General features: G+C 39.1%; 1 protein-coding gene across 1 annotated transcript in view; it reads right to left on the reverse strand.

Annotated features, from left to right (window-relative positions):
- LOC120861143 (protein O-mannosyl-transferase TMTC1) overlaps positions 1–24,421 on the reverse strand; it is a 302,613-nt gene that overhangs the window by 142,986 nt on the left and 135,206 nt on the right. The window contains exon 7 of the mRNA XM_040236782.1: positions 20,847–20,950. Within this exon, the coding sequence (XP_040092716.1) occupies positions 20,847–20,950 (104 nt within the window). The remainder of the gene's footprint in view (positions 1–20,846; positions 20,951–24,421) is intronic.

Here is a 24,421-nt window from a genome sequence, read left to right on the forward strand (position 1 = left end):
ATGGCTACTCCATTTCTTCTGAGGGATTCCTGCCCACAGTAGTAGACATAATGGTCATCTGAATTAAATTCACCCATTCCAGTCCATTTTAGTTCGCTGATTCCTAGAATGTCGAAGTTCACTCTTGCCATCTTTTGTTTGACCACTTCCAATTTGCCTTGATCCATGGACCTGACATTCCAGGTTCCTATGCAATATTGCTCTTTACAGCATTGGACCTTGCTTCTATTACTAGTCACATCCACAGCTGGGTGTTGTTTTTGCTTTGGCTCCACCCCTTCATTCTTTCTGGAGTTATTTCTCTACTGATCTCCAGTAGCATATTGGGCACCTACTGACCTGGGGAGTCCCTCTTTCAGTATCCTATCATTTTGCCTTTTCATACTGTTCATGGGGTTCTCAAGGCAAGAATACTAAAGTGGTTTGCCATTCCCTTTTCAATATAGTTACTTATATAATTTTTAAATGCTCAATTTTGACTTTTTATATAGATTATAACAAAAATAGATTTAGAAATAAAAGCAAATCATGGAACTAAAAAAAAACAATCTTCCCCTTTTTGTAATACTAGGAAGGTCAAAACCATTAACTTGACTCAAGACTATTAACTTAATCCTTCTTTATTTTTGTTAGGTATAGTTGTTAGGTATTTTGTTAGGTATGGTTTATAATAATATATTAGTTTCAAGTGTACATCACAGTGATTCTAAATTTTTGTAGATTATACTCCATTTAAAGTTATTATAAAATATTGGCTTTAGTCCCTGTGCTATACAATGTATCCTTGCTGCTTATTTATTTTACACATAGTAGTTTGTACCTAATTTTCTACCCTTAAATTGCCCCTCCCCTTCCCTCTCCCTACTGGCAACCATTAGTTTGCTCTCTACGTTTGTGAGTCTGTTTCATTATACTCTATATTTTACTTTATTTATTAGTTTTCACATATAAGTGATGACATTCAGTATTTGTTTTCCTTTGTCTGACATTTCACTAAGCATAGTACTCTCCAGGCCCATCTAATCTGTTGTGAAATGCAATTTTGTTCTTTTTTACGACTGAGTAATATTACAGTGTAGGTATATGCATGGATGTGTGCACACTAAGTCACTTCAGTCCTGTCCAACTCTTTGCAACCCTATGGACCATAGCCCACCAGGCTCTTCTGTCCATGGGGTTAACCAAGCAAGAATACTGGAGTGGGCAGCCGTGCCCTCTTCCAGGGGATCTTCTGACCCAGGGATAGATCTGAGTCTCTCATGTCTCCTGCTTTGGCAGGTGGGTTCTTTACCACTAGTGCCACCTGAGAAGCTCTGTATGTATATACCACAGCTTTTTTATTTTTATCTATTCACCTTTTGATGTACACATAGGTAGCATCCATATTTTGGCTATGGAAATAATATTTCTATGAACACAGGGGTGCATGTATCTTTTCAACTTAGTATTTTTGGTTTTTTTTGTGATATATACACAGGAATGGGATTGACCTTCGTAATACTTAAACATTATCTCCAGAAACTCTGAGGCATCCACCTACCTTTTGTGCATATGAATTCAAATCAATGTTGCAAGGAGACTCCTTAAATACTATTTGAAAACCTGAAATAGCACTGGAAAATTTTTGCAAATTTAGGTATAAAGAAGTCACTTGGAATCATGCCAAAAGCTAATTACATTTTTGGAGGCTAGTTGTGCTGGCTGTAATTAGCAACTGATGTATTTCTTTTTAACTCATTGACTGTGAATTACATTTCAAACTAATCATCTTGCTTATTTCTGCTAAAATTTCAGAAATAAAACAATCTGTTTGGTATCTTTGCCTGCTGGGTTTTCTTTTTTAAAACAGGAACAAAAATAAAATGAATTATTTATCAATTTTCTGCCATGAATTTTACACACAAGAGGAAATTCACTAGAATATCTGGTCAACAAAATGCAATATACAGCACAAAAAGCTGGGAATTCAGCTTAAACAATTTAGTCATATATTTTAATTGATAAGCCAGGAATGAATGAAGAAGTTTCAGGATGAAATATATGAAAGGGAAGGTGAGGCCACTGGGGACCTGGCATCAAACAGCATCTAATGGAACTAGTGTTCCTTAAATATAAACCTTCTTTTTTATTAAAAAAAAAAAAAGAGTGCTCCACCTGACCTGCCTCTTGAGAAACCTGTATGCAGGTCAGGAAGCAACAGTTAGAACTGGACATGGAACAACAGACTGGTTCCAAATAGGAAAAGGAGTACATCAAGGCTGTATATTGTCACCCTGCTTATTTAACTTATATGCAGAGTACATCATGAGAAACACTGGGCTGGAAGAACAAGCTGGCATCAAGATTGCTGGGAGAAATATCAATAACCTCAGATAAGCAGATGACACCACCCTTATGGCAGAAAGTGAAGAAGAACTAAAGAGCCTCTTGATGAAAGTGAAAGTGGAGAGTGAAAAATTGGCTAAAAGCTCAACATTTAGAAAATGAAGATCATGGCATGCAGTCCCATCACTTCATGGGAAATAGATGGGGAGACAGTGGAAACAGTGTCAGACTTTATTTTTCTGGGCTCCAAAATCACTGCAGATGGTGACTGCAGCCATGAAATTAAAATATGCTTACTCCTTGAAGGGAAAGTTATGACCAACCTAGATAGCATATTCAAAAGCAGAGACATTAGTTTGTCAACAAAGGTCTGTCTAGTCAAGGCTATGGTTTTTCCGGTAGTCATGTATGGATGTGAGAGTTGGACTATAAAGAAAGCTAAGCACAGAAGAATTGATGCTTTTGAACTGTGGTGTTGGAGAAGACTCTTGAGAATCTCTTGGACTGCAAGGAGATCCAACCAGTCAATCCTAAGGGAAATCAGTCCTGGGTGTTCATTGGAAGGACTGATGCTGAAGCTGAAACTCCAATACTTTGTCCACCTGATGCGAAGAGCTGACTCATTGGGAAAGACGCTGATGCTGGGAAAGATTGAAGGCAGGAGGAGAAGGGGACAACAGAGAATGAGATGGTTGGATGGCATCACCAACTCGATGGACATGGGTTTGGGTGGACTCTGGGAGTTGGTGATGGACAGGGAGGCCTGGCGTGCTGTGGTTCATGGGGTCGCAGAGTCGGACACGACTGACTGACTGAACTGAACTGAACTGAAGTGCAAAAAATACACATAGAATCTGTTCTTTGTCTTTGAAAAAACCTTTTGGCAAAGAAATATCATAAGCCTAACATATTTCCCTGTTCTAGTAAGATGCCTGTGATAGGTACATTTGAAAAAATCATACACTGCAAGCAGAAATGTACAGCAGTTGCTTGTTTTATATAAAATGTTTCTGCTCAAAGGATCCTTTTTCTTCCATTTATGAAATCCTCCATCATTTCATAAATACAGGTCATTGGGTCCACTGTATACACAGTGCATCTTCTCAGTTAAGGCACAGGCTAACACTGTCTAAATAGCTGAGGTGTAAACCATGGTACCTCCACAATGGAGTACCCCCATCTTCCTCTGACTCTGCCTCTGCCCTCCAGATCTTGGTGATCTGTCCTACCCCTCCCCAGACTGTCCTTTTCATCTTCATGATTCCTCTGTTCCACTGATGCTTCAAAAGGGTCTCCACAGTTTCACTGTGGAGAAATAACGACAGGCCTTTCTAGGCCAAACCTGCTTATTACCATCATTAGCATCTTTTCCTGCTTATAACCTTCTCCAAGACGAGCCAAAGAAAGCCATTTACTGAACTAAGTTCTCAATGAATATGAGACCCTCAAGAAAATTCAATAAATGTTGAATAATTACGCTGGGCATTTTTAGCGGTACTGAAGGGTAATCAGAGCTAGCCCCTGTCCTCCACATGGACAGCATCAGTGGTGAGAAGACATGTACACATTACATGGTTGGGAAATAGTGAAATACAGACACCAAATTTCAGTGGAGCTCTAAGAAATGTAATGAAAAACAGAGGATTAAGGAATGCCCTCCTATAATCTATGCAGAACTTAAATAGGTGGACAGACAGCAGACAGAGAATCCATGCAGGACCACAAATAAAAATGGTTTCAAATTGTAAATGAATATGACTTTCTGAGGACAGTTAAAAATATGGGTAAACTAGAAAGTGTTACAGTACTCTTGCTTGGGAAATCCCATGGGTGGAGGAGCCTGGTAGGCTGCAGTCCATGGGGTTGCGAAGAGTCAGACATGACTGAGCGACTTCACTTTCACTTTTCACTTTCATGCATTGGAGAGGAAATGGCAACCCATTCCAGTGTTCTTGCCTGGAGAATCCCAGGGACGGGGGAGTCTGGTGGGCTATCGTCTATGGGGTTGCACAGAGTCGGACACGACTGAAGTGACTTAGCAGCAGCAGAAAGTGTTAGGTGTTCAGTCATCTCCAACTCCTTGGGACCCCATGGACTGTAGCCCATCAAGCTCCTCTGTCCATGGAATTCTCCAGGCAAGAATACTGAAGCGGGTAGCTATTCCCTTCTCCAGGGGATCTTCCCAACCCAGGGATCGAAACCAGGTCTCCTGCATTGCAGGCAGATTCTTTCCCATCTGAGCCATCAAGGAAGCCCATGAATAAACTAGAGTATAGGATTAAGATGAGTAATAGAAAAATGATAAACTGCCTCTGCTAAAATGAAAAATATTATGAAAAATACTTATGTTGAGTGTTGGTGGGAATGTGGGAAAATTGGGACTTTGAAACACTACTGTGAATTGGTTAAACCATGTTGGAGAAGTTCAGGCAGTTTCATGAAAGTAAAATAAATGCCTACTTTAGGATCCAGCAATTCTACTCCTAAGTTTATTCCAACAGTGATATACATATATTTTAAGCAAAAGACATTTACAACATTGTTCACAGCAGTACTATTATTATTTTTAAATTTTATTGAATTATAGTTGATTTACATTTCAGGTATACATCAAACTGATTTGATGTATATATATTTATACATACATATATTATGTGTATATATATTCTTTCTCAGATTCTTTCATGATGGTTTATTACAAGTATATATAATTCTCTGTGCAATACAGTGGGTCTTGGTTGTTTATCTATTTTATATATAGTAGTGTGTATCTGTTAATCCCAAATTTCTAATTTATCCCTTCTTTCCTTTCCCCTTTGGTAACCATAAGTTTGTTTGCTATGTCTGTGCCTCTATTTCTATTTTATAAATAAGTTCATTTGCATCATTTATTTTTTTATATTTTACACATAGTGGTATCATATGATACTTGTCCTTCTCTGTCTGTCTTACTTCACTTTAGTATGATAATCTCTAGGTCCATCCATCTTGTTGCAAATGGCATTATTTCATTCTTTTTTATGACTGAGTAATATTCCATGATGTGTGTTCATGTGTATATATTAACAGTTTCAAACTGATGTCCATCCACAATAAAATCAATACCTATATTGCTATAAATTCATTGAATGGAAATCTATCCAGCAATGACAATAAATGCAACAGGGATGAACATTATCATGGGTGATGTGGAACAAAAACAGATGACACAAAAGAAAGGAAAATCAAGGAAAACCATTTATAGATGAGGATGGGGTGACCAGAAGCATGTCCTGACCCCCAGCACACAGGGCTGGGACAGAAAGTCACAAGGCAAGCCCAGCTGAATGACTGGAGTAGAAGCTGGTCTATGGCCCTCATCTCCTAGCTCCTTGGTGTCAACGGAGTAGAAAATGCTAGACAATCCTTGTAAGAATCAAAAGATCAGAAATTAAGAATAAAACCAGACTTCTTAGGAACCAGAACCAAGTGGCTACAAGGTAGGCTCCTCTCTAGGCACCAGGCCTTCTTCATGGCTGCCCTGCTTCTCTCAGTCTTTGCTCCACCTCCTCCCTCTACCCCTGGGCTCCTCATTCATGCTTCTCATAACTGAGGCTGGGTGTGGCCATCAGGGTTGCCCAGCTCTCAAACTCTTGCCATCACGCATCTGTTACTTCAGTCTTTGTGGCCAATCGCCTTACTCTTAGGTTTCAAAGTCCTGAAACCAGCTGCTGATTGGGTCACCTCGTCTCTTGGAATCAATTCTCACAGGTTGGCTGAACTCTAACTCCTGAACCTTCAGGTCCCAGTGAGGATGCCACTTCTCCTGATAAGTGTTCCCTGTCACTGCCCCCTCCCAGGGCCAGGCTGGAGTCCCCTAGGTGAATGCCTGCAGCCTCGGGGCATACACGTCTCCTGTAACTTCCTGTTAACATGCCTGACTTTCCAGTGAAACAGAAACTTCTCAGGGACAGAGTTGAGTCTTATTTATAGTTATCTCCCCAGCACCGAGCTCTTTAAAGAAATAGGTCTTAGTCTGATAGTAAAATAATGCCTAAAAATCTAAAAATATTTAAATTTGATTATTTTATTTTGACCTGAGGCAAGCATACCTGCTAGGCTTCTACATGTCCAGGCTTATAGCTAAAGGGCACAGACTGAAGATTCCGCCCTCATGTGGCCCCCTTAGCATCTTGGGCAAAGCTGGATCCTGGGACACCATCCAGGAGTGAGAAGAATCTGAGTAAAGGCACTCACTCCCCTCACATGTCCCATAGCATCATCATAAAACTAGGCTAGGATTACTTTTTCTTATTTTGCATTAAGGCAGAGGAACCAGAGATCAAATTGCCAACATCCACTGGATCATGGAAAAAGCAAGAGAGTTCCAGAAAAACATCTATTTCTGCGTTATTGACTATGCCAAAGCCTTTGACTGTGGGGATCACAATCAACTGTGGACAATTCTGAAAGAGATGGGAATACCAGACCACCTGACCTGCCTCTTGAGAAATCTGTATGCAGGTCAGGAAGCAACAGTTAGAACTGGACATGGAACAACAGACTGGTTCCAAATAGGAAAAGGAGTACGTCAAGGCTGTATATTGTCACCCTGCTTATTTAATTTATATGCAGAGTACATCATGAGAAACGCTGGACTGGAAGAAACACAAGCTGGAATCAAGATTGCCAGGAGAAATATCAATAACCTCAGATACACAGATGACACCACCCTTATGGCAGAAAGTGAAGAGGAGCTAAAAAGCCTCTTGATGAAAGTGAAAGAGGAGAGCGAAAAAGTTGGCTTAAAGCTAACATTCAGAAAACAAGATCCTGGCATCTGGTCTCATCACTTCATGGGAAGTAGATGGGGAAACAGTGGAAACAGTGTCAGACTTTATTTTTGGGGGCTCCAAAATCACTGAAGATGGTGACTGCAGCCATGAAATTAAAAGACGCTTACTCCTTGGAAGAAAAGTTATGACCAACCTAGATAGTATATTCAAAAGCAGAGACATTACTTCATCGACTAAGGTCCATCTAGTTAAGGCTATGGTTTTTCCTGTGGTCATGTATGGATGTGAGAGTTGGACTGTGAAGAAGGCTGAGCACCGAAGAATTGATGCTTTTGAACTGTGGTGTTGGAGAAGACTCTTGAGAGTCCCTTGGACTGCAAGGAGATCCAACCAGTCCATTCTGAAGGAGATCAACTCTGGGATTTCTTTGGAAGGAATGATGCTAAAGCTGAAACTCCAGTACTTTGGCCACCTCATGCGAAGAGTTGACTCATTGGAAAAGACTCTGATGCTGGGAGGGATTGGGGGCAGGAGGAGAAGGGGCCGACCGAGGATGAGATGGCTGGATGGCATCACGGACTCAATGGACATGAGTCTGAGTGAACTCCGGGAGTTGGTGATGGACAGGGAGGCCTGGCGTGCTGTGATTCATGGTGTTGCAAAAAGTCGGACACGACTGAGCGACTGAACTGAACTGAACTGTGATAAATATACTTCAGATGAGAACTCCTGTTACATGACAAACTATATAAAGTGAATCTGAAATGTCATTAAGTCTCTTTGATCTTTTTAATGCACCATTAAAACAATTATCTTATTAACAGAGACAGTCTCCTCAGAGCAGAAAACATCAATTTCAACATCCAAGGCTGTCAGTAACAATTTCTTACTCATTTATCTGCCAAAAATTAAGTAATTCCTTGTGCAAAATAAATACTGGGTTCATTTCTTATCTAGAGTCTGTTTCTCTCTATAAAGCATTTAACATCTTTATTTCAGACCCAACATACTTCTTCTCATTAAGCACAGGCATAAACAGCAGGTTAAACAACCTGCACATGAGCTGCTGATGTTACATCAGGCGCAGGTTCCATATTCCACACAGAATCCTGGTGGTCTACTAATGAAATATATCCAATTACACTGAACATACTTTAAGCATGTACAGCATTTTCTAGTGCTTGCATATAAGGGTTATCTGATCCAACTCATTCTCTATGAGGTGAGTGTTACCCTCATTCTTGCAGGAGGGAAATAGCTACAGAGAGGCAGATTGCCCAGTTCACTGCAGGAGACCCTCTGGAGACCCTGCATACTAGGCAGGGTTTTCTGGCCTACGTACAATGCAGAAAACTGAATGGAAACATGATTGTCAAATACTGGCATTTCATGGAGAAACACCTGTCTGAGGTTCTGACTTATTCCTTGGACAGTGCCACCTGGAAGAACCTGAGTTTGTATACCAAAAAACCCAAGCCATTAAATTTTAGTCAAAGCAGGGCTGACAAACTTAAACCAGTATGCAGTCTTCTCTATAGCACAGCAAACAGATGCCTGAACTGATGGAAATGTTTGTCAGAGCATCACACAGCAAGAAACAGGATCCATAATTTTAAAGCTCGGCTTTGGCATTTTATTCATTATGAAAAGCAATTTTTGCCTTTAGGTTCCATTGTTAGCAAAAAACAAAAGATTCATCCTAATTTTTATCAGCTTCTCATGGATTTAATATTATAATGTAAACACAATAAGTAAATTTAAAGGATTGTGTTTTTTCTTGAAGCAGAAAAGTGTCAACAAGTGATCCAGCATTTTCAACCCCACTCCCTAGTCCATAGGTAGAATTTCCCACTTCCACAGGCTCCCCTTCTGACTCCCTCCTCTTTCCTCTTCCTTGTTTCTCTCCCCTTAATTCCTAGGGTCCAAGACAAATTAGAGGAATTACTATTACACAGTGTCATTTCAGTTGGGGAAACTACACTCAGTGACTTTGATCATCTCTTTCATCTCCAAGCTATTTTTCTAAGAAAATAATACAAAATATATGATGGGACAACACCCACCTTGTAGAGAGCTCTTTAGTTACAGAGGACACAGTTCATACCTGAAGATTTCAAGAGTAACACCTCACCCCACCACCACCACAAAGGTGCTGATCAAACACAGAATTATCTCACCCAATGTTATACCTATTCAAACAATTTCTGGAACCTGAAGCAGAAAGTCTTATTTTTAGCATCCTTCCCAGGGTGATTCTGATATTCATTCTAGTTCAGAAACTATTGTTTTAAAAATCAGAATAACTTCAGTTTCATTTCATGTATGGAGACACGGCTAGTTGCTGAAGCAAGAACAGAACAACGCCTCTTGCCTACCTCTCTTTAAGCACACAGTTGTTTTGTTTTTAAAAATAACTTAAAATTTCACTTGTTCAGAGTTTATTATTAGTCTCCATGTTAGGGACTTAAAGGACTATAAACATTGTAAGGCATATGCACTAAGGCTGTAACTATCAAAACCTAAGGTTTCATGCCTGTTTGAAATTACCAACTAAAAATGGAGACAGAAAAAAAAGCTTCTTTTGAAGGATGATATTGACTTCTATCTTAATTTCATTATTTCATATCTTAATGTCTTCCTACAAAATAATGCATACTTTTTCTTGTGTAGCCAAGCTGCAGAAACAGATCTACCCACCTAAATGGATATATTTCACCTGGTTATCCAGAATCACATCTCATGAAAAAAACATGATGCCGATAGGAGGCCTTAAATTCACTGAAAAATCCAATTTTATCTGTTTCCTGGATTTGAAAGACAACTATTTTCAATATTAGAAAGCCCATAGTTCTTTGGTTAAGGATATACCGCTTTATGTTCTGTCTCCTTTGAATCAAGTAAAATAGAAAACCTGTTACTAGGCAGCAGGCAGGTGCCTTAATAGTGAAAATAACATTCTCTCTTCTGCAGGCTGTAGCCCAATGCAGAAGCCTTACTTAACTCAGGCTTTTGTTTTTATTTTTAATCCAAGATTTACAAAAGTGTGTTAAGTCACAAAACTGAAAGTCAAAGCACCACATTTCTAAAGAGACACATATAAACATATGAGTAAATCCTGTGCTAAATGACAATTCTCTGACAGAACAAGCTGCTCAGAGACCTACTCCATCACTCCTCAAATGTGAGTCCACCATAACTACAGAAGCAGAATCTTCAGGTACCAGACCCAAGCACTGATGTTTCAACATGATTCACAAGTGTTTTTGAGACGCATGCAGGTTTGGCAAGCTGTCTGGAGTAAAATCATAAAGCCCAGGACAGTTGTAACCAGGGCATAAATTTGGGTGGTATTATAATTTATAAGAAGCGACATAAGCATCCATAGTCTTGGTCCCTAAAGGACTTCTTTTTCAGATGGCACTAAGTCAGTCTTGACACCAAAAGGCAGAGTGCAAAATCTCTACTACTCAGAAACAGCTGAGTAAAACAGATGTTGGCAGATTAGAGAAATACAGCCAAATCAGAGGCAGAGAAAGGCTGCAGAGTAGGCTGTGTCTAACTCCACTCGCCAGCTTACCCATCCTTTTAAGGGCTAGGCCAAGAACCACAGCGCTTGTTCTAGGCCAGTGCTATCCAATAGAAATATAATAAAGTGTGTATATTTTCAATGTTTTATTAGCTATGACAAAAAGAGGAAATTAACATGCCAAATTAATTTAATAGTATATTTTGTTTCAAGAATATACTCAAAATATCATTTCAACATGTGTATATTTAATGGGATATAGTCAATATAAAACTATTAATGAGATGTTCTGCATCTTATCATTCTTGCAGGATTTTGCCTTCAAAATCTTGTGCACATTTGATTTATACTTAAAGCATATCTCAATTCAGACTAGCTGGTAGCCTCACGTGGCTCTAGTAGTAGACACCACAGATCTACGTAATCACTCAGGCTTTCAGTCCCACCCTCCACCTCTCCCCACACACACTTGTTCTTGGTTTAATCTTTAATTTGGGACTTCTACTCTAAACTCACTTGCAATCCTGGGCTTTAGCCCCTTTCTACATTCAAATCCAATTTCAAAATTTTTTAATCTCAGGTGTCCCAAATTGCTAACCTATTCCATTGTTTCCATTCTAGTACAAGGCTTTTGTCTCCATTCACTTCCTTCTACCTCTGGTGAAAACTTCTAGCTCTTGTTACAACAGAAATTCCACATGGGATGGGAGGTCAAAATTTTCTTAACTTGCTTGTCAAGAGAAAGTTGGGCAATCAAAATACAATATTCTCCCTGTTCTTCAATTTATAATGATATTTTTCTTCTCAAGTCAAAAGCAGAAACATGTACAATTCAACGTCATGTCATTTAGCTGATCCACACAATCTCAACAGACTGACTGGAAAAGTCATTGATCAGTCACAGAATTCCTGTGATATGATTAATATGATCCCCAAACAATCTGAATGCCTGGGATAAAATGAAAAGGAAAAAGATTAAGGGTTTGTTGGCAGCATATGGTAAATAACGATGACACCTCCATTCTGTATGGATCTATCTTGTTGGCTGGATACACACAAAAGTCAAAAATATAAAGCCAAATTCTAAATGACCTCTGAACTGCTGTTAACATAAACTGTATCATAAGCAAGGTGAAAAAACAGCCTTCAGAATGGGAGAAAATAATAGCAAATGAAGCAACTGACAAAGAATAATCTCAAAAATATACAAGCAACTCCTGCAACTAATTCCAGAAAAATAAATGACCCAATCAAAAAATGGGACAAAGAACTAAACAGACATTTCTTCAAAGAAGACATACAGATGGCTAACAAACATATGAAAAGATGCTCAACATCATTTATTATCAGTTCAGTTCAGTCCCTCAGTTGAGTCTGACTCTTTGCGACCCCATGAATCGCAGCACACCAGGCCTCCCTGTCCATCACCAACTCCCGGAGTTCACCCAGACTCGCGTCCATCAAGTCAGTGATGCCATCCAGCCATCTCATCCTCAGTCATCCCCTTCTTCTCCTGCTCCCAATCCCTCCCAGCATCAAAGTTTTTTCCAATTAGTCAACTCTTCGCATGAAGTGGCCAAAGTACTGGAGTTTCAGCTTTAGCATCATTCCTTCCAAAGAAGAAATGCAAATCAAAACCACAATGAGGTACCATTTCACGCCAGTCAGAATGGCTGCTATCCAAAAGTCTACAAGCAATAAATGCTGGAGAGGATGTGGAGAAAAGTGAATCCTCTTACATTGTTGGTGGGAATGCAAACTAGCACAGCCACTATGGAGAATAGTGTGGAGACTCCTTAAAAAACTAGAAATAGAACTGCCATATGACCCAGCAATCCCACTACTGGGCATACACACTGAGGAAACTAGAATTGAAAGAGACACGTGTATCCCAATGTTCATCGCAGCACTGTTTGTAATAGCCAGGACATGGAAGCAACCTAGATGTCCATCAGCAGATGAATGGATAAGAAAGCTGTGGTACATATACACAATGGAGTATTACTCAGCCATTAAAAAGAATACATTTGAATCAGTTCTAAGGAGGTGGATGAAACTGGAGCCTATTATACAGAGTGAAGTAAGCCAGAAAGAAAAATACCAATACAGTATACTAATGCATATATATGAAATTTAGAAAGATGGTATGGCAGAGAGTGAAGAGGAACTAAAAAGCCTCTTGAGGAAAGTGAAAGAGGAGAGGGAAAAAGTTGGCTTAAAGCTCAACATTCAGAAAACGAAGATCATGGCATCCGGTCCCATCACTCCATGGGAAATAGATGGGGAAACAGTGGAAACAGTGTTAGACTTTGTTTTTGGGGCTCCAAAATCACTGCAGATGGTGACTGCAGCCATGAAATTAAAAGACGCTTACTCCTTGGAAGAAAAGTTATGATCAACCTAGATAGCATATTGAAAAGCAGAGACATTACTTTGCTGACTAAGGTCTGTCCAGCCAAGGCTATGGTTTTTCCTGTGGTCATGTATGGATGTGAGAGTTGGACTGTGAAGAAGGCTGAGTGCTGAAGAATTGATGCTTTTGAACTGTGGTGTTGGAGAAGACTCTTGAGAGTCCCTTGGACTGCAAGGAGATCCAACCAGTCCATTCTGAAGGAGATCAACTCTGGGATTTCTTTGGAAGGAATGATGCTAAAGCTGAAACTCCAGTACTTTGGCTACCTCATGCGAAGAGTTGACTCATTGGAAAAGACTCTGATGCTGGGAGGGATTGGGGGCAGGAGGAGAAGGGGACGACCCAGGATGAGATGGCTGGATGGCATCGCTGATTCGATGGACACGAGTCTGGGTGAACTCCAGGAGTTGGTGATGGACAGGGAGGCCTGGCGTGCTGCGATTCATGGGGTCGCAAAGAGTTGGACACGACTGATTGACTGAACTGAACTGAACTTAATGATAACCCTGTATGCAAGACAGCAATAGAGACACAGATGTATAGAACAGTCTTTTGGACTCTGTGGGAGAGGGAGAGGGTGGGATGATTTGGGAGAATGGCATTGAAACATGTATAATATCATATAAGAAATGAATCGCCAGTCTAGGTTCGATGCAGGATACAGGATGCTTGGGGCTGGTGCACTGGGATGACCCAGAGGAATGGTATGGGGAGGGAGGTGGGAGGGGGGTTCATGATGGGGAACATATGTACACCTGTGGTGGATTCATGTCAATGTATAGCAAAACCAATACAATATTGTAATTAGCCTCCAATTAAAATAAATAAATTATATTATAAAAATAAATAAAATATTAAAAACGTAATCCTGTACAAATGCACATTGAAGACTAAAAATTTACATAATGTATTAATTAGGGAATCAGACACTTAACAAAGCCAATTTAAAAAAGAATTTGAGTTAGGCAAAAACCTTCTTAGATATAACAGCAAAAGCATAAGGAACAACAACCAAAAAATGGATAAATTGGATTTCATCAAAGTTAAAAATCTTTCGTGCTTCAAAGCATTTTGTGTGTGTGTGTCTGCTTCAAAGTTAAAATCTTTTGTCATCAAGAAAGTGATACAACCCACAGAAAGGTAAAAAATGTTTATAAATCATATATATAGACTATATAAGTATCACATTTAGAATACATAAAGACTATTATAACTCAATAACAAAAAGACAAATAACCCTATTAAAAACTGGTCAAAGGATCTGAATAGACATTTCTCCAAAGAAGATATAGAAATGACTAACATGCACATACAAAGGTTGTCTATGTCACTCTCACCAGGGAAATGCAAATCAAAACCACAATAAGATGCCATTTCATGCCACTTGTAGGGCTATAATCAAATTAACAACAACAAAAACAGTGTCAAAAGACAAGTGTTGAAGAGGATGTAGAGAAACCAGAATGCTCATATACTACTGGTAGAGATTGTTTTGGTAAACAGTATCACAGTACTTCAGAAAGTAAAATACAGTGTTAACATATATGATCTGGCAATTATATTCCTAACTACATATATAAGGGAAATGAAAACTTATATTCAAACAAAAACTTGTGCATGAATGTTCACAGCAGCAGTATATGTAACAGCCAAAAAGTAGAAACAAACCAAATGTCCATCAACAGATGAATGAGCAAATAAAAAGTGATATATCCATGCAATGGCATACTACTGTGGAATTAAAAAAAATACTTATCTATGTATGCTATAACATGATGAATCTTCAACACATTTTCCTAGGTAAAAGAAGTCTGTACGAAAGATCACATTTCATATAATTTCACTGGTTCATGTCCAGAATAAGTAACTCTACAGAGATAATTCTATAGAGATAAAAATAGATCAGTGGTTGCCTAGGGTTGGGGGACTGGACTGAAATGGGAAGTGGCTGCTAATGGATATGAGGTTTCTTTCTGGGGAGATGCTTTAAATTTGATTGTGGTGATGGTTGCACTAAACTTTGTAAGTATACTGAGAATGACCAAACTGTACATTGGAGATAGATGAATTGTATGGCATATAAATGATATCTCAATAAAGCTATTATTAAATACAGATATAAATTGAGTTTATATAAGAAATACAGTTCTGAATATTCATTGGAAGGACCTATGGTGAAGCTGAAGCTCCAATACTTTGGCTATCTGATATGAGGAACTGATTCATTGGAAAAGACCCTGATGCTGGGAAAGATTGAAGGCAGAAGGAGAAGGGGACAACAGAGGATGAGATGGTTGGGTGGCATCACCAATTCAATGGACATGTTTTGAGCAAGCTCCAGGAGTTGGTGATGTACATGGAAGCCTAGTCTGCTGCAGTCCATGGGGTCACAGAGTCAGACATGACTGAGCAAACTGAACTGAACTGAGTCAGACTGAACTGAACTGAACTCCAGAAACATAAATATATATGTATCTATATAAAGTAAATTTCAGAAAGTTTTCACAGTTCATAAAAAAGTAAAAAGTAATGAGATTGGCAAATTATATGCAAAGAATAAAACTAACATTTGAAATTTTATTTTCTACTAGAGAGAAAAGAAATAATCACACCTGTCAGATTTCTATACATAAAATTCTAAGTGAACAGGGTTGTAAAATACAGTGAATGTAAGTAGCAATCAACCAGAGTTGGATTCCTCTAGGTTTGTTAGCCAATGCTTTGTATCACAGTGAATGCCACAGTCATGCTTTGCTTTTCCAAGTCTTAGATACTTTTTTCTTAACAAAGGTTTCCCAAGAGTATACTATGATTTAGAATATCAGTTTTGTTAGGCAGAAAATGGCAGGTATTTCCTCTTAGCTAATGCATGGAAACAGATCATCTAAAAGAGAAGGAATCTTATAACTTAAGTCACAAGAAGTCATTTGAAAGAAACCAGAAAACAAAGAGTTGACCAAGCAACCCTTAAAAGCTTTTAGGATACTTTAAAAACTATCTGTAATCATTAACTTCACAAATTATTAAGGGATGAGAAAACTAGTTTGAAAACTCTCACCTGATAATGAAGTTATTAAAATCCCCTTCTCCAGGGGATCTTCCTGACCCGAGTTCAATCCCTAGGTTGGGAAGATCCCCTGGAGAAGGAAATGGCAACCTATTCTAGTATGCTCGCCTGGAAAATCCCATGGACAGAGGAGTCTGGGAAACTACAGTCCATGGGATCATAAAGAGTTGGACACGACTGAGTGACTTCACTTTCACTTTTCACTTTCATCCTTGCAAGATGGAAGCAAAGATGCTATAAAAGTTATTCAGTTTACAAATCCACTAAAAGAGGTAAAGCATTAATGAGACTTAGCTGACTGACAATCCTCTAATTGGTAAAGATAGACTCACAAAGCGAGCCAAGTCATAGCTAAATTGTACAGCTGATGAGAAGAGGGAGAAAAAAAAGAGAACTGGAAACAGACTAAGATAACCCAGTTTAAAATCATTATTGTACTAGAAGTCAAACAGTTATGCAAGCAGTGTACAAACTTTACTCAGCAAAGATATTAAAGACAATTTTCTGGATGTTCAAAAGAATCCGTTATAATACAGCTACCTTAGAGGAATGTGAAAGGCCATTTATAGCAACTATCACTGAAATGTCCCAGAGTATTTTAAGTATGAAACACAAGAACTAAAAGATATGTGTGTGTTTGTTTGTTTTAAGATAAATAATATAAAGGTGTTCTATCACTTTATACTTACTGAACTGTCTGAGGAGTCACTTGGCTTCCCCAGTGGCTCAATTGGAAAGAACCTGCCTTCAATCCAGGAGACACTGGGAAGATCCTCAGGAATAGGAAATGACAACCCATTCCAGTATTCCTGCCTGAAAAATTCTAAGAACAGAGGAGCCTGGCAGGTCTGTGGGGTCACAAGGGGTTGGACACAGCTGAGTGACTGAGATAAACTTAGATAAACTCAGATGGATTCACAGACAGAAAGTCCTGGATGAAAGGTATATCAGCTGCCTCGGAAAACATATGTAAATACCCTGCAAGTGAAAGGCAGAATCTAGTGAATGACGGCCCCCAAGGTCCTAAATCTGCCAGCGGTTCCACCAAAGAATTTTTTTTTTTTTTTTACCACTGGCAGGAATAAAAATGCAACCTGACTACTCTGGCAGCTAAGATGGTATAGACAGGAGGACAAGTGAGCCAGAGACCAAAGGCATCTTGTCCAGACACCAAGGACTGTGGGGCAGGTATGTGTTTGCTGAGGACAGAGCTACGAATGAAATGATTGGTTGGTAATTGACAGCAATCTTTTCTAGCTCTCGTCTGTCTATCTCCTTCGTGAAGCTTGGCTTTTGGACACTGGTATGCTGAGTCTCCAGATGAATAGGCTACATCCAACTATAAAGAATGACCACTTAAATTCATCAGACAAGAAAGCTTGGAGGGAGACCAATAGAGGGCTAAGGGAAATAAATGGAGCCATAAGCAAGAACAGGATCTGGCAAAGTTGCTTTTTTCTCTTAAAGGCAGTAAATAGCTACTGAAGGAGCTGCAGAACCTGAAACATTTTATCAATGAGCTAAAAATACCCAGACAAGGAACTCTGGAGATATTGAAAGCCAGTGAGAGAAACCTTAAAAAGGACAAGTAGCTTGCAAAATTAATAAAAATCTGGGTTAGAGATGTCAAGCTTAGTAAATGGACTAATTAAATAATTTTTTGAAAAATATAAAACAAACAACAATTGATAAGCCTCTAGATTACCTCAACGGAGAAAGCGATGGCACCCCACTCCAGTACTCTTGCCTGGAAAATCCCATGGATGGAGGAGCCTGGTAGGCTGTAGTTCATGGGGTCGCTAAGAGTCAGGCACGACTGAGCGATTTCACTTTCACTTTTCACTTTCATGCATTGGAGAAGGAAATGGCAACCCACTCCAGTATTCTTGCCTGGAGAATCCCAGGGACAGAGAATCCCAGGGACAGGAGCCTAGTGGCTGCCATCTATGGGGTCACACAGAGTCAGACACAGCTGAAGCGACTTAGCAGCAGCAGCAGCAGCAGATTACCTCAAAGGGTTAAGTCAACACTCAAGGCTGTATACCATATGGTTTCTAAAGCATATTCAAGATTTTTTAATACAAATAGATATTGCAAGTAATGAAAGCAATTGTAACACAATATTTACTATAAAAAAGGATCAATCAAATTGGAAGGTATCTTTTATGAATGGAAAATATTCTTTAAAAAGTAGAAAACACTAAGAACATTAAAGAAAGATATAAAATGCAAGATCCTGGAAATTTACCAATTAAAACATATGAAGTAAATAAGGGAAGTTAAGTGAAATAAAACAGAAATCACTGCTTGGCTTTATAAAAACAAAATTCAACAATATCCTATACCTATGAGATACAAATAAGCTAAACTATATATATGCTATCAGTCAAGGTTTAAGATTTATGTCTTTGCAAACACAAAAAACAGAAGGTAAATTACTAATATGAAAATTATTAAATATTAAAAAAGTATATGAAACTATGAAAATTTAAGAACAGTAATGTTCAGAAGCAGAAGATATTAAGAAGAGGTGGCAGGAATACACAGAACTGTACAAAAAAGATCTTCATGACCCAGATAATCATGATGGTGTGATCACTCACCTAGAGCCAGACATCCTGGAATGTGAAGTCAAGTGGGCCTTAGGAAGCATCACCAAGAACAAAGCTAGTGGAGGTCATGGAATTCCAGTTGAGCTATTTCAAAGCCTGAAAGATCATGCCATGAAAGTGCTGCACTCAATATGCCAGCAAATTTGGAAAACTCAGCAGTGGCCACAGGACTGGAAAAGGTCAGTTTTCATTCCATTCCCAAAGAAAGGCAATGCCAAAGAATGCTCAAACTATTGCACAATTGCACTCATCCTACACGCTAGTAAAGTAATGCTCAAAATTCTCCAAGCCAGGCTTCAGCAATACATGAACCGTGAACTTCCAGATGTTCAAGCTGGTTTTAGAAAAGGCAGAGGAACCAGAGATCAAATTGCCAACATCTGCTGGATCATGGTAAAAGCAAGAGAGTTCCAGAAAAACATCTATTTCTGCTTTATTGACTATACCAAAGCCTTTGACTGTGGGGATCACAATAAAGTGTGGAAAATTCTGAAAGAGATGGGAATACCAGACCACCTGACCTGCCTCTTGAGAAATCTGTATGCAGGTCAGGAAGCAACAGTTAGAACTGGACACAGAACAACAGATTGGTTCCAAATAGGAAAAGGAGTACGTCAAGGCTGTATATTGTCACCCTGCTTATTTAACTCATATGCAGAGTACATCATGAGAGACGCTGGGCTGGAAGAAGCACAAGCTGGAATCAAGATTGCTGGGAGAAAAAGCAATAACATCAGATATGCAGATGACACCACCGTTATGGCAGAAAGTGAAGAGGAACTAAAAAGCCTCTTGATGAAAGTGAAAGTAGAGAGTGAAAAAGTTGGCTTAGAGCTCAACATTCAGAAAATGAAGATCATGGCATCCGATCCCATCACTTCATGGGAAATAGATGTGGAAACAGTGGATGACTTTATTTTGGGGGGCCCCAAAATCACTGCAGATAGTGACTGCAGCCATGAAATTAAAAGATGCTTACTCCTTGGAAGAAAAGTTATGAGCAACCTAGATAGCATATTCAAAAGCACAGACATTACTTTTCCAACAAAGGTCCATCTAGTCAAGGCTATGGTTCTTCCTACGGTCATGTATGGATGTGAGAGTTGGACTGTGAAGAAAGCTGAGCACCAAAGAATTGATGCTTTCGAACTGTGGTGTTGGAGAAGACTCTTGAGCGTCCCTTGGACTGCAAGGAGATCCAACCAGTCCATTCTGAAGGAGATCAGCCCTGGGATTTCTTTGGAGGGAATGATGCTGAAGTTGAAACTCCAGTACTTTGGCCACCTCATGCAAAGAGTTGACTCATTGGAAAAGACTCTGATGCTGGGAGGGATTGGGGGCAGGAGGAGAAGGGGACCACAGAGGATGATATGGCTGGATGGCATCACTGACTCGATGGACATGAGTCTGAGTGAACTCCGGGAGCTGGTGATGGACAGGGAGGCCTGGTGTGCTGCGATTCATGGGGTCGCAAAGAGCTGGACACGACTGAGCGACTGAACTGAACTCAACTGAACCTTAATGTACAAATATTATAGCAATAATACATCCTCAAGAAATGTTATGAAAACTGTCAAATATAATTATATCTGAGAGCCTCAGAAGTATATCACAGCAGTTTGGATAAGGAATTAAAATGAGCAAAATCCACTGGTCATCATCACTTCTTACTCCCCTATCTTAAATCTCATAAGGACAAATGGTTATATATAACTGACTGTATCTTAGCAAAAATTGTTGCTCATTTCTATTTGTTACTTTCAACTTTCCCACTGATTTCAATCTTACAAATAGTTATGATGTCCAGTTAACCTCTAAACACCTCTCAGTACTTGTTCTATAATGTTTGCCTTATGAGACACTCAATAGATATTTATTATTATGTGCTCAATAAAATTGATACCAATATGAGAACAATAATAATGACAAAATTATAATAATATTGATAAAACAGCACCATTTGTTGAAAAGAATTCCAAATGTCTAAACAGTGGTTACTTTTTTCCATACACCCTGACTAGAACACAACCTTTCTTTCCTTAAAATGCAAAGCCAATATATCATTTAAGATTACTTAAAACAATCAGATAAATACCAAGTAAAGTTAAAAAAATTCACTTCTACTGACCTTGTAAGAATGTAAGGCGAAAATGAAGCTGGATTATCCTGCTCTGAAAAGAGGGGCATAGATCCTCCCATTATCCACAGACGAAAGTACAGAACAATGATCACCTTTGGAAAAAGGAAGATTCGCTGAGAAAATTGTTGCTTGTTGGAAATAAGCCCTGCTTTTCTGGAAAACACTTTCAGATGCTTTACAAATATTTTGTCCTACAAACACATTTTTTAGTGAGCATTTTTACAAAATTCTATATTGAAGATGAGTAGAAAAGATGGAAATAGGTAGAGGGGAGAGAAAACAATGAAGGTGACGAGGGAAAGGCACACAAAACTAAATAACATCTGTCAGTGTTATCCATTGCTATCCAACAGCAAATGAAGGACAGAGGAGCTTGGTGTGCTGCAGTCCATGGGGTTGCAAGGAGTGGGGTGTGATTTAGTGACTGAACAACAACAAAGTCCCCTACGTAAGAACCTTCAAGTTGTGAAATTTCAAGGATGTGAACATGCATTTGCATGTCTAATCACATAAGTTAGTTCACATGTCTGGTGTACATGTCACGTGTGTGCATCCTCCATGAGTGGTTGTGCTTTTGTGTACTTTTTTTGTTTTCTAGTTGCTAAGTCATGTCCAATTGTTTGAAACCCCATGGACTGTAGCCTGCCAGGCTCCTCTGTCCATGGGGTTTTCCAGGCAAGAACACTAGAGTGGGTTGCTATTTCCTTCTCCAGGGTATCTTTCTGACCCTGGGATCGAACCCATGTCTCCTGCATTGGCAGGTGGATTCTTTATTACCGAGCCACGTGGGAAGCCACTCTTTAGGAATATTAATATATAATCACTAAGATAATCTAAACTTATATTTGGTTCTTATTCTTTTAAAATAAACAACTGTATAGTATTGTATAAAAATCAGTAGTACAGTACCATCTTCCACCTCCTCTCCCTCCTCCAGGCAGTACTCTTCTTGCCTGTTCACTCAATGCCCCTGTATGCCAGCTGTTGTATGGTACTACTGTACTTTTCAATGTACTATAAGATTAAAAGTGTTTCCCTTATTTTTTGTGTTTTTTAAAAGTATTATTTGCATGAAAAGTATAAACCTATCACTGTACAGTACTATATAGCCTAGCTGGGTACCTAGGCTAACTTTGTTGGACTTACAAAAAAGTGGACTTAAGGAGCATGCTCTTGGAATGGAACTCATTCATATGTAGGGGACTTACTATAAGGATCCTTCCACCTGAGGCCTACCAGTCCAATAGGAAGATGAGTAATCTGAAGCTTAAAGGTAATCTGCCCAGAATCTAACAGTTAATAAACTATAGGATCTAGGAGTTGGACTCAAGTCACTGGTCTCCAATGCCCTGTGTCTTAACCACTGCTCTCATACAACCCCATGAAACTTAACTTCAGCTGTGGTAGAAGATACCTCTGTGTCCTGAATAAACACATTTGGAAATGTTCCAACCCTCAAATGCTCTGAAGCAGACTACCCACACAGAGTTATTTCAACAACCCCCAAAAACAACTTTTGTGTCACTTAATGGAATTTTATCACTGAATGATGCTATCCCATTCCAAAGATGGGCTGAGAAAACCAGAGGCCAAAGACACTTCAGTAGGGATGACATTTGTTTATAGAATTCACCCACACAGACCTTCTAAATATAATTCTCATTTTAGTAGAACCAATTATGTTGTGTCTGTCAGAGTCAGAGGGAAATCTCTGCTTCACTAAAAGCTAAAAGATTAATATGAGGAGGGAATTAAGGCTGGAGTTTTTCCAAGGAATATCACTGACTTATTTCATGAATGCTTTTTTATATAAGTGACCCCAAATCCAAAAATCTAAAGTGAACATATAGTGTCAGTCAAAAGCATATCAGCAGTAAATAATGCCTAAGAAGAAATTAAAAATCATTTTAATTAACACTCACATAAACTAAATTTGAAATTTTAAAGATATTGTAATGGAAAATGTCAACTATAAAAGTAACAGGAAAAGTATCCTGAAAGAATATGAATTCCCTAAACTGCTGAGAGGTAACAGAATATGTCATCCCAAAATATGCTACTTTGGCATATAGGTAGTTTTGAACTGAAGGCAATTAAGACTCAAGAGATTTATGAAAAGCTTTCTACCTCTCTGTTAACTGCCTAAGTGAATTAACTGCCCTATAGCAGGAAATACAGGGCATCACAGCAGTACTGTCAAGTTCTTGCATTCCCAAACACCACAAAGATACAAATCACTTCTGAAATGAAAGTTGAATTGTCTTTATTCTATGCAAAGATACTGGGGCATTCTTTGGAGAAACCTTCTGCCCCTCTTGCTGAAATTGTCCAATCAAAGCTCTCCAACTCATTCAGTTTTTGCACACCTTCTTGCTTCAGTTCAGTTGAAATGATCAGTTCACTTGCTCAGTTGTATCCAACTCTTTGCGACCCCATGGATTGCAGCATGCCAAGCTTCCTTGTCCTTCACTAACTTCCAGAGCCTACTCAAACTCATGTCCATTGAGTTGGTGATGCCATCCAACCATCTCATCCTCTATCGTCCCCTTCTCCTCCTGCCTTCAATCTTTCCCAGCATCAGGGTCTTTTCCATTGAGTCAGTTCTTCTCATCAGGTGGCCAAGGCATTGGAGTTTCAGCTTCAGCATAAGTACTTCCAATGAATATTCAGGACTGATTTCCTTTAGGATAGACTGGTTGGATCTCTTTGCAGGCCAAGGGACTCTTAAGAGTCTTCTCCAACACCACACTTCAAAAGCATCAACTCTTCGATACTCAGTTTTCTTTATAGTCCAACTCTCACATCCACACGACTACTGGAAAAACCATCGCTTTGACTAGACAGACCTTTGTTGGCAAAGTAATGTCTCTGCTTTTTAATATGCTGTCTAGGTTGGTTATAGGTTTTCTTCCAAGGAGCAAGTGTCTTTTCATTTCATGGCTGCAGTCACCATCTGCAGTGCTTAAACATGCCTTAAGGTTGATTTAAAATATGATTGATTTAAAATATGATTGATTTAAAATATGATTAATTGTTAATATTACAATTCAAAAACATTTTCATAAGTTTCCTATCAAACTTTACTATAAATCTGGACTTACAATTTATGAAAAACAGCAACAGCAAAAGAGACTGATCTCCTAATTTCTTTGAATAGAAGCATTACACTGTGTAAGAATATGACCAATGTGATAGTCACTGAAGATCAGGACCAAGAACCTCTATCTTTTCTGAATGCACCTTCTATTTGCTCTTCCTATCAAGAGTGGAGTCAACTTCCTCTTCCTTTAAATCTGGTCTTGTGACTTGTACTGAACAAAAGAATCTAGTGGAAACTTCACAGGTCTTGCAATATTAGGAACCTGGTTGGCTGCAGTCTGCAGGGTCGCTAAGAGATGGACACAACTGAGCAACTTCACTTTCACTTTTCACTTTCCTGCATTGAAGAAGGAAATGGCAACCCACTCCAGTGTTCTTGCCTGGAGAATCCCAGGGATGGCAGAGCCTGGTGGGCTGTCGTCTATGGGGTTGCACAGAGTGGGACACAACTGAAGCGACTGAGC

This window comes from Oryx dammah, unplaced genomic scaffold (genome assembly GCF_014754425.2).
Source record: "Oryx dammah isolate SB20612 unplaced genomic scaffold, SCBI_Odam_1.1 HiC_scaffold_11229, whole genome shotgun sequence".
Classification (NCBI taxonomy): domain Eukaryota; kingdom Metazoa; phylum Chordata; class Mammalia; order Artiodactyla; family Bovidae; genus Oryx; species Oryx dammah.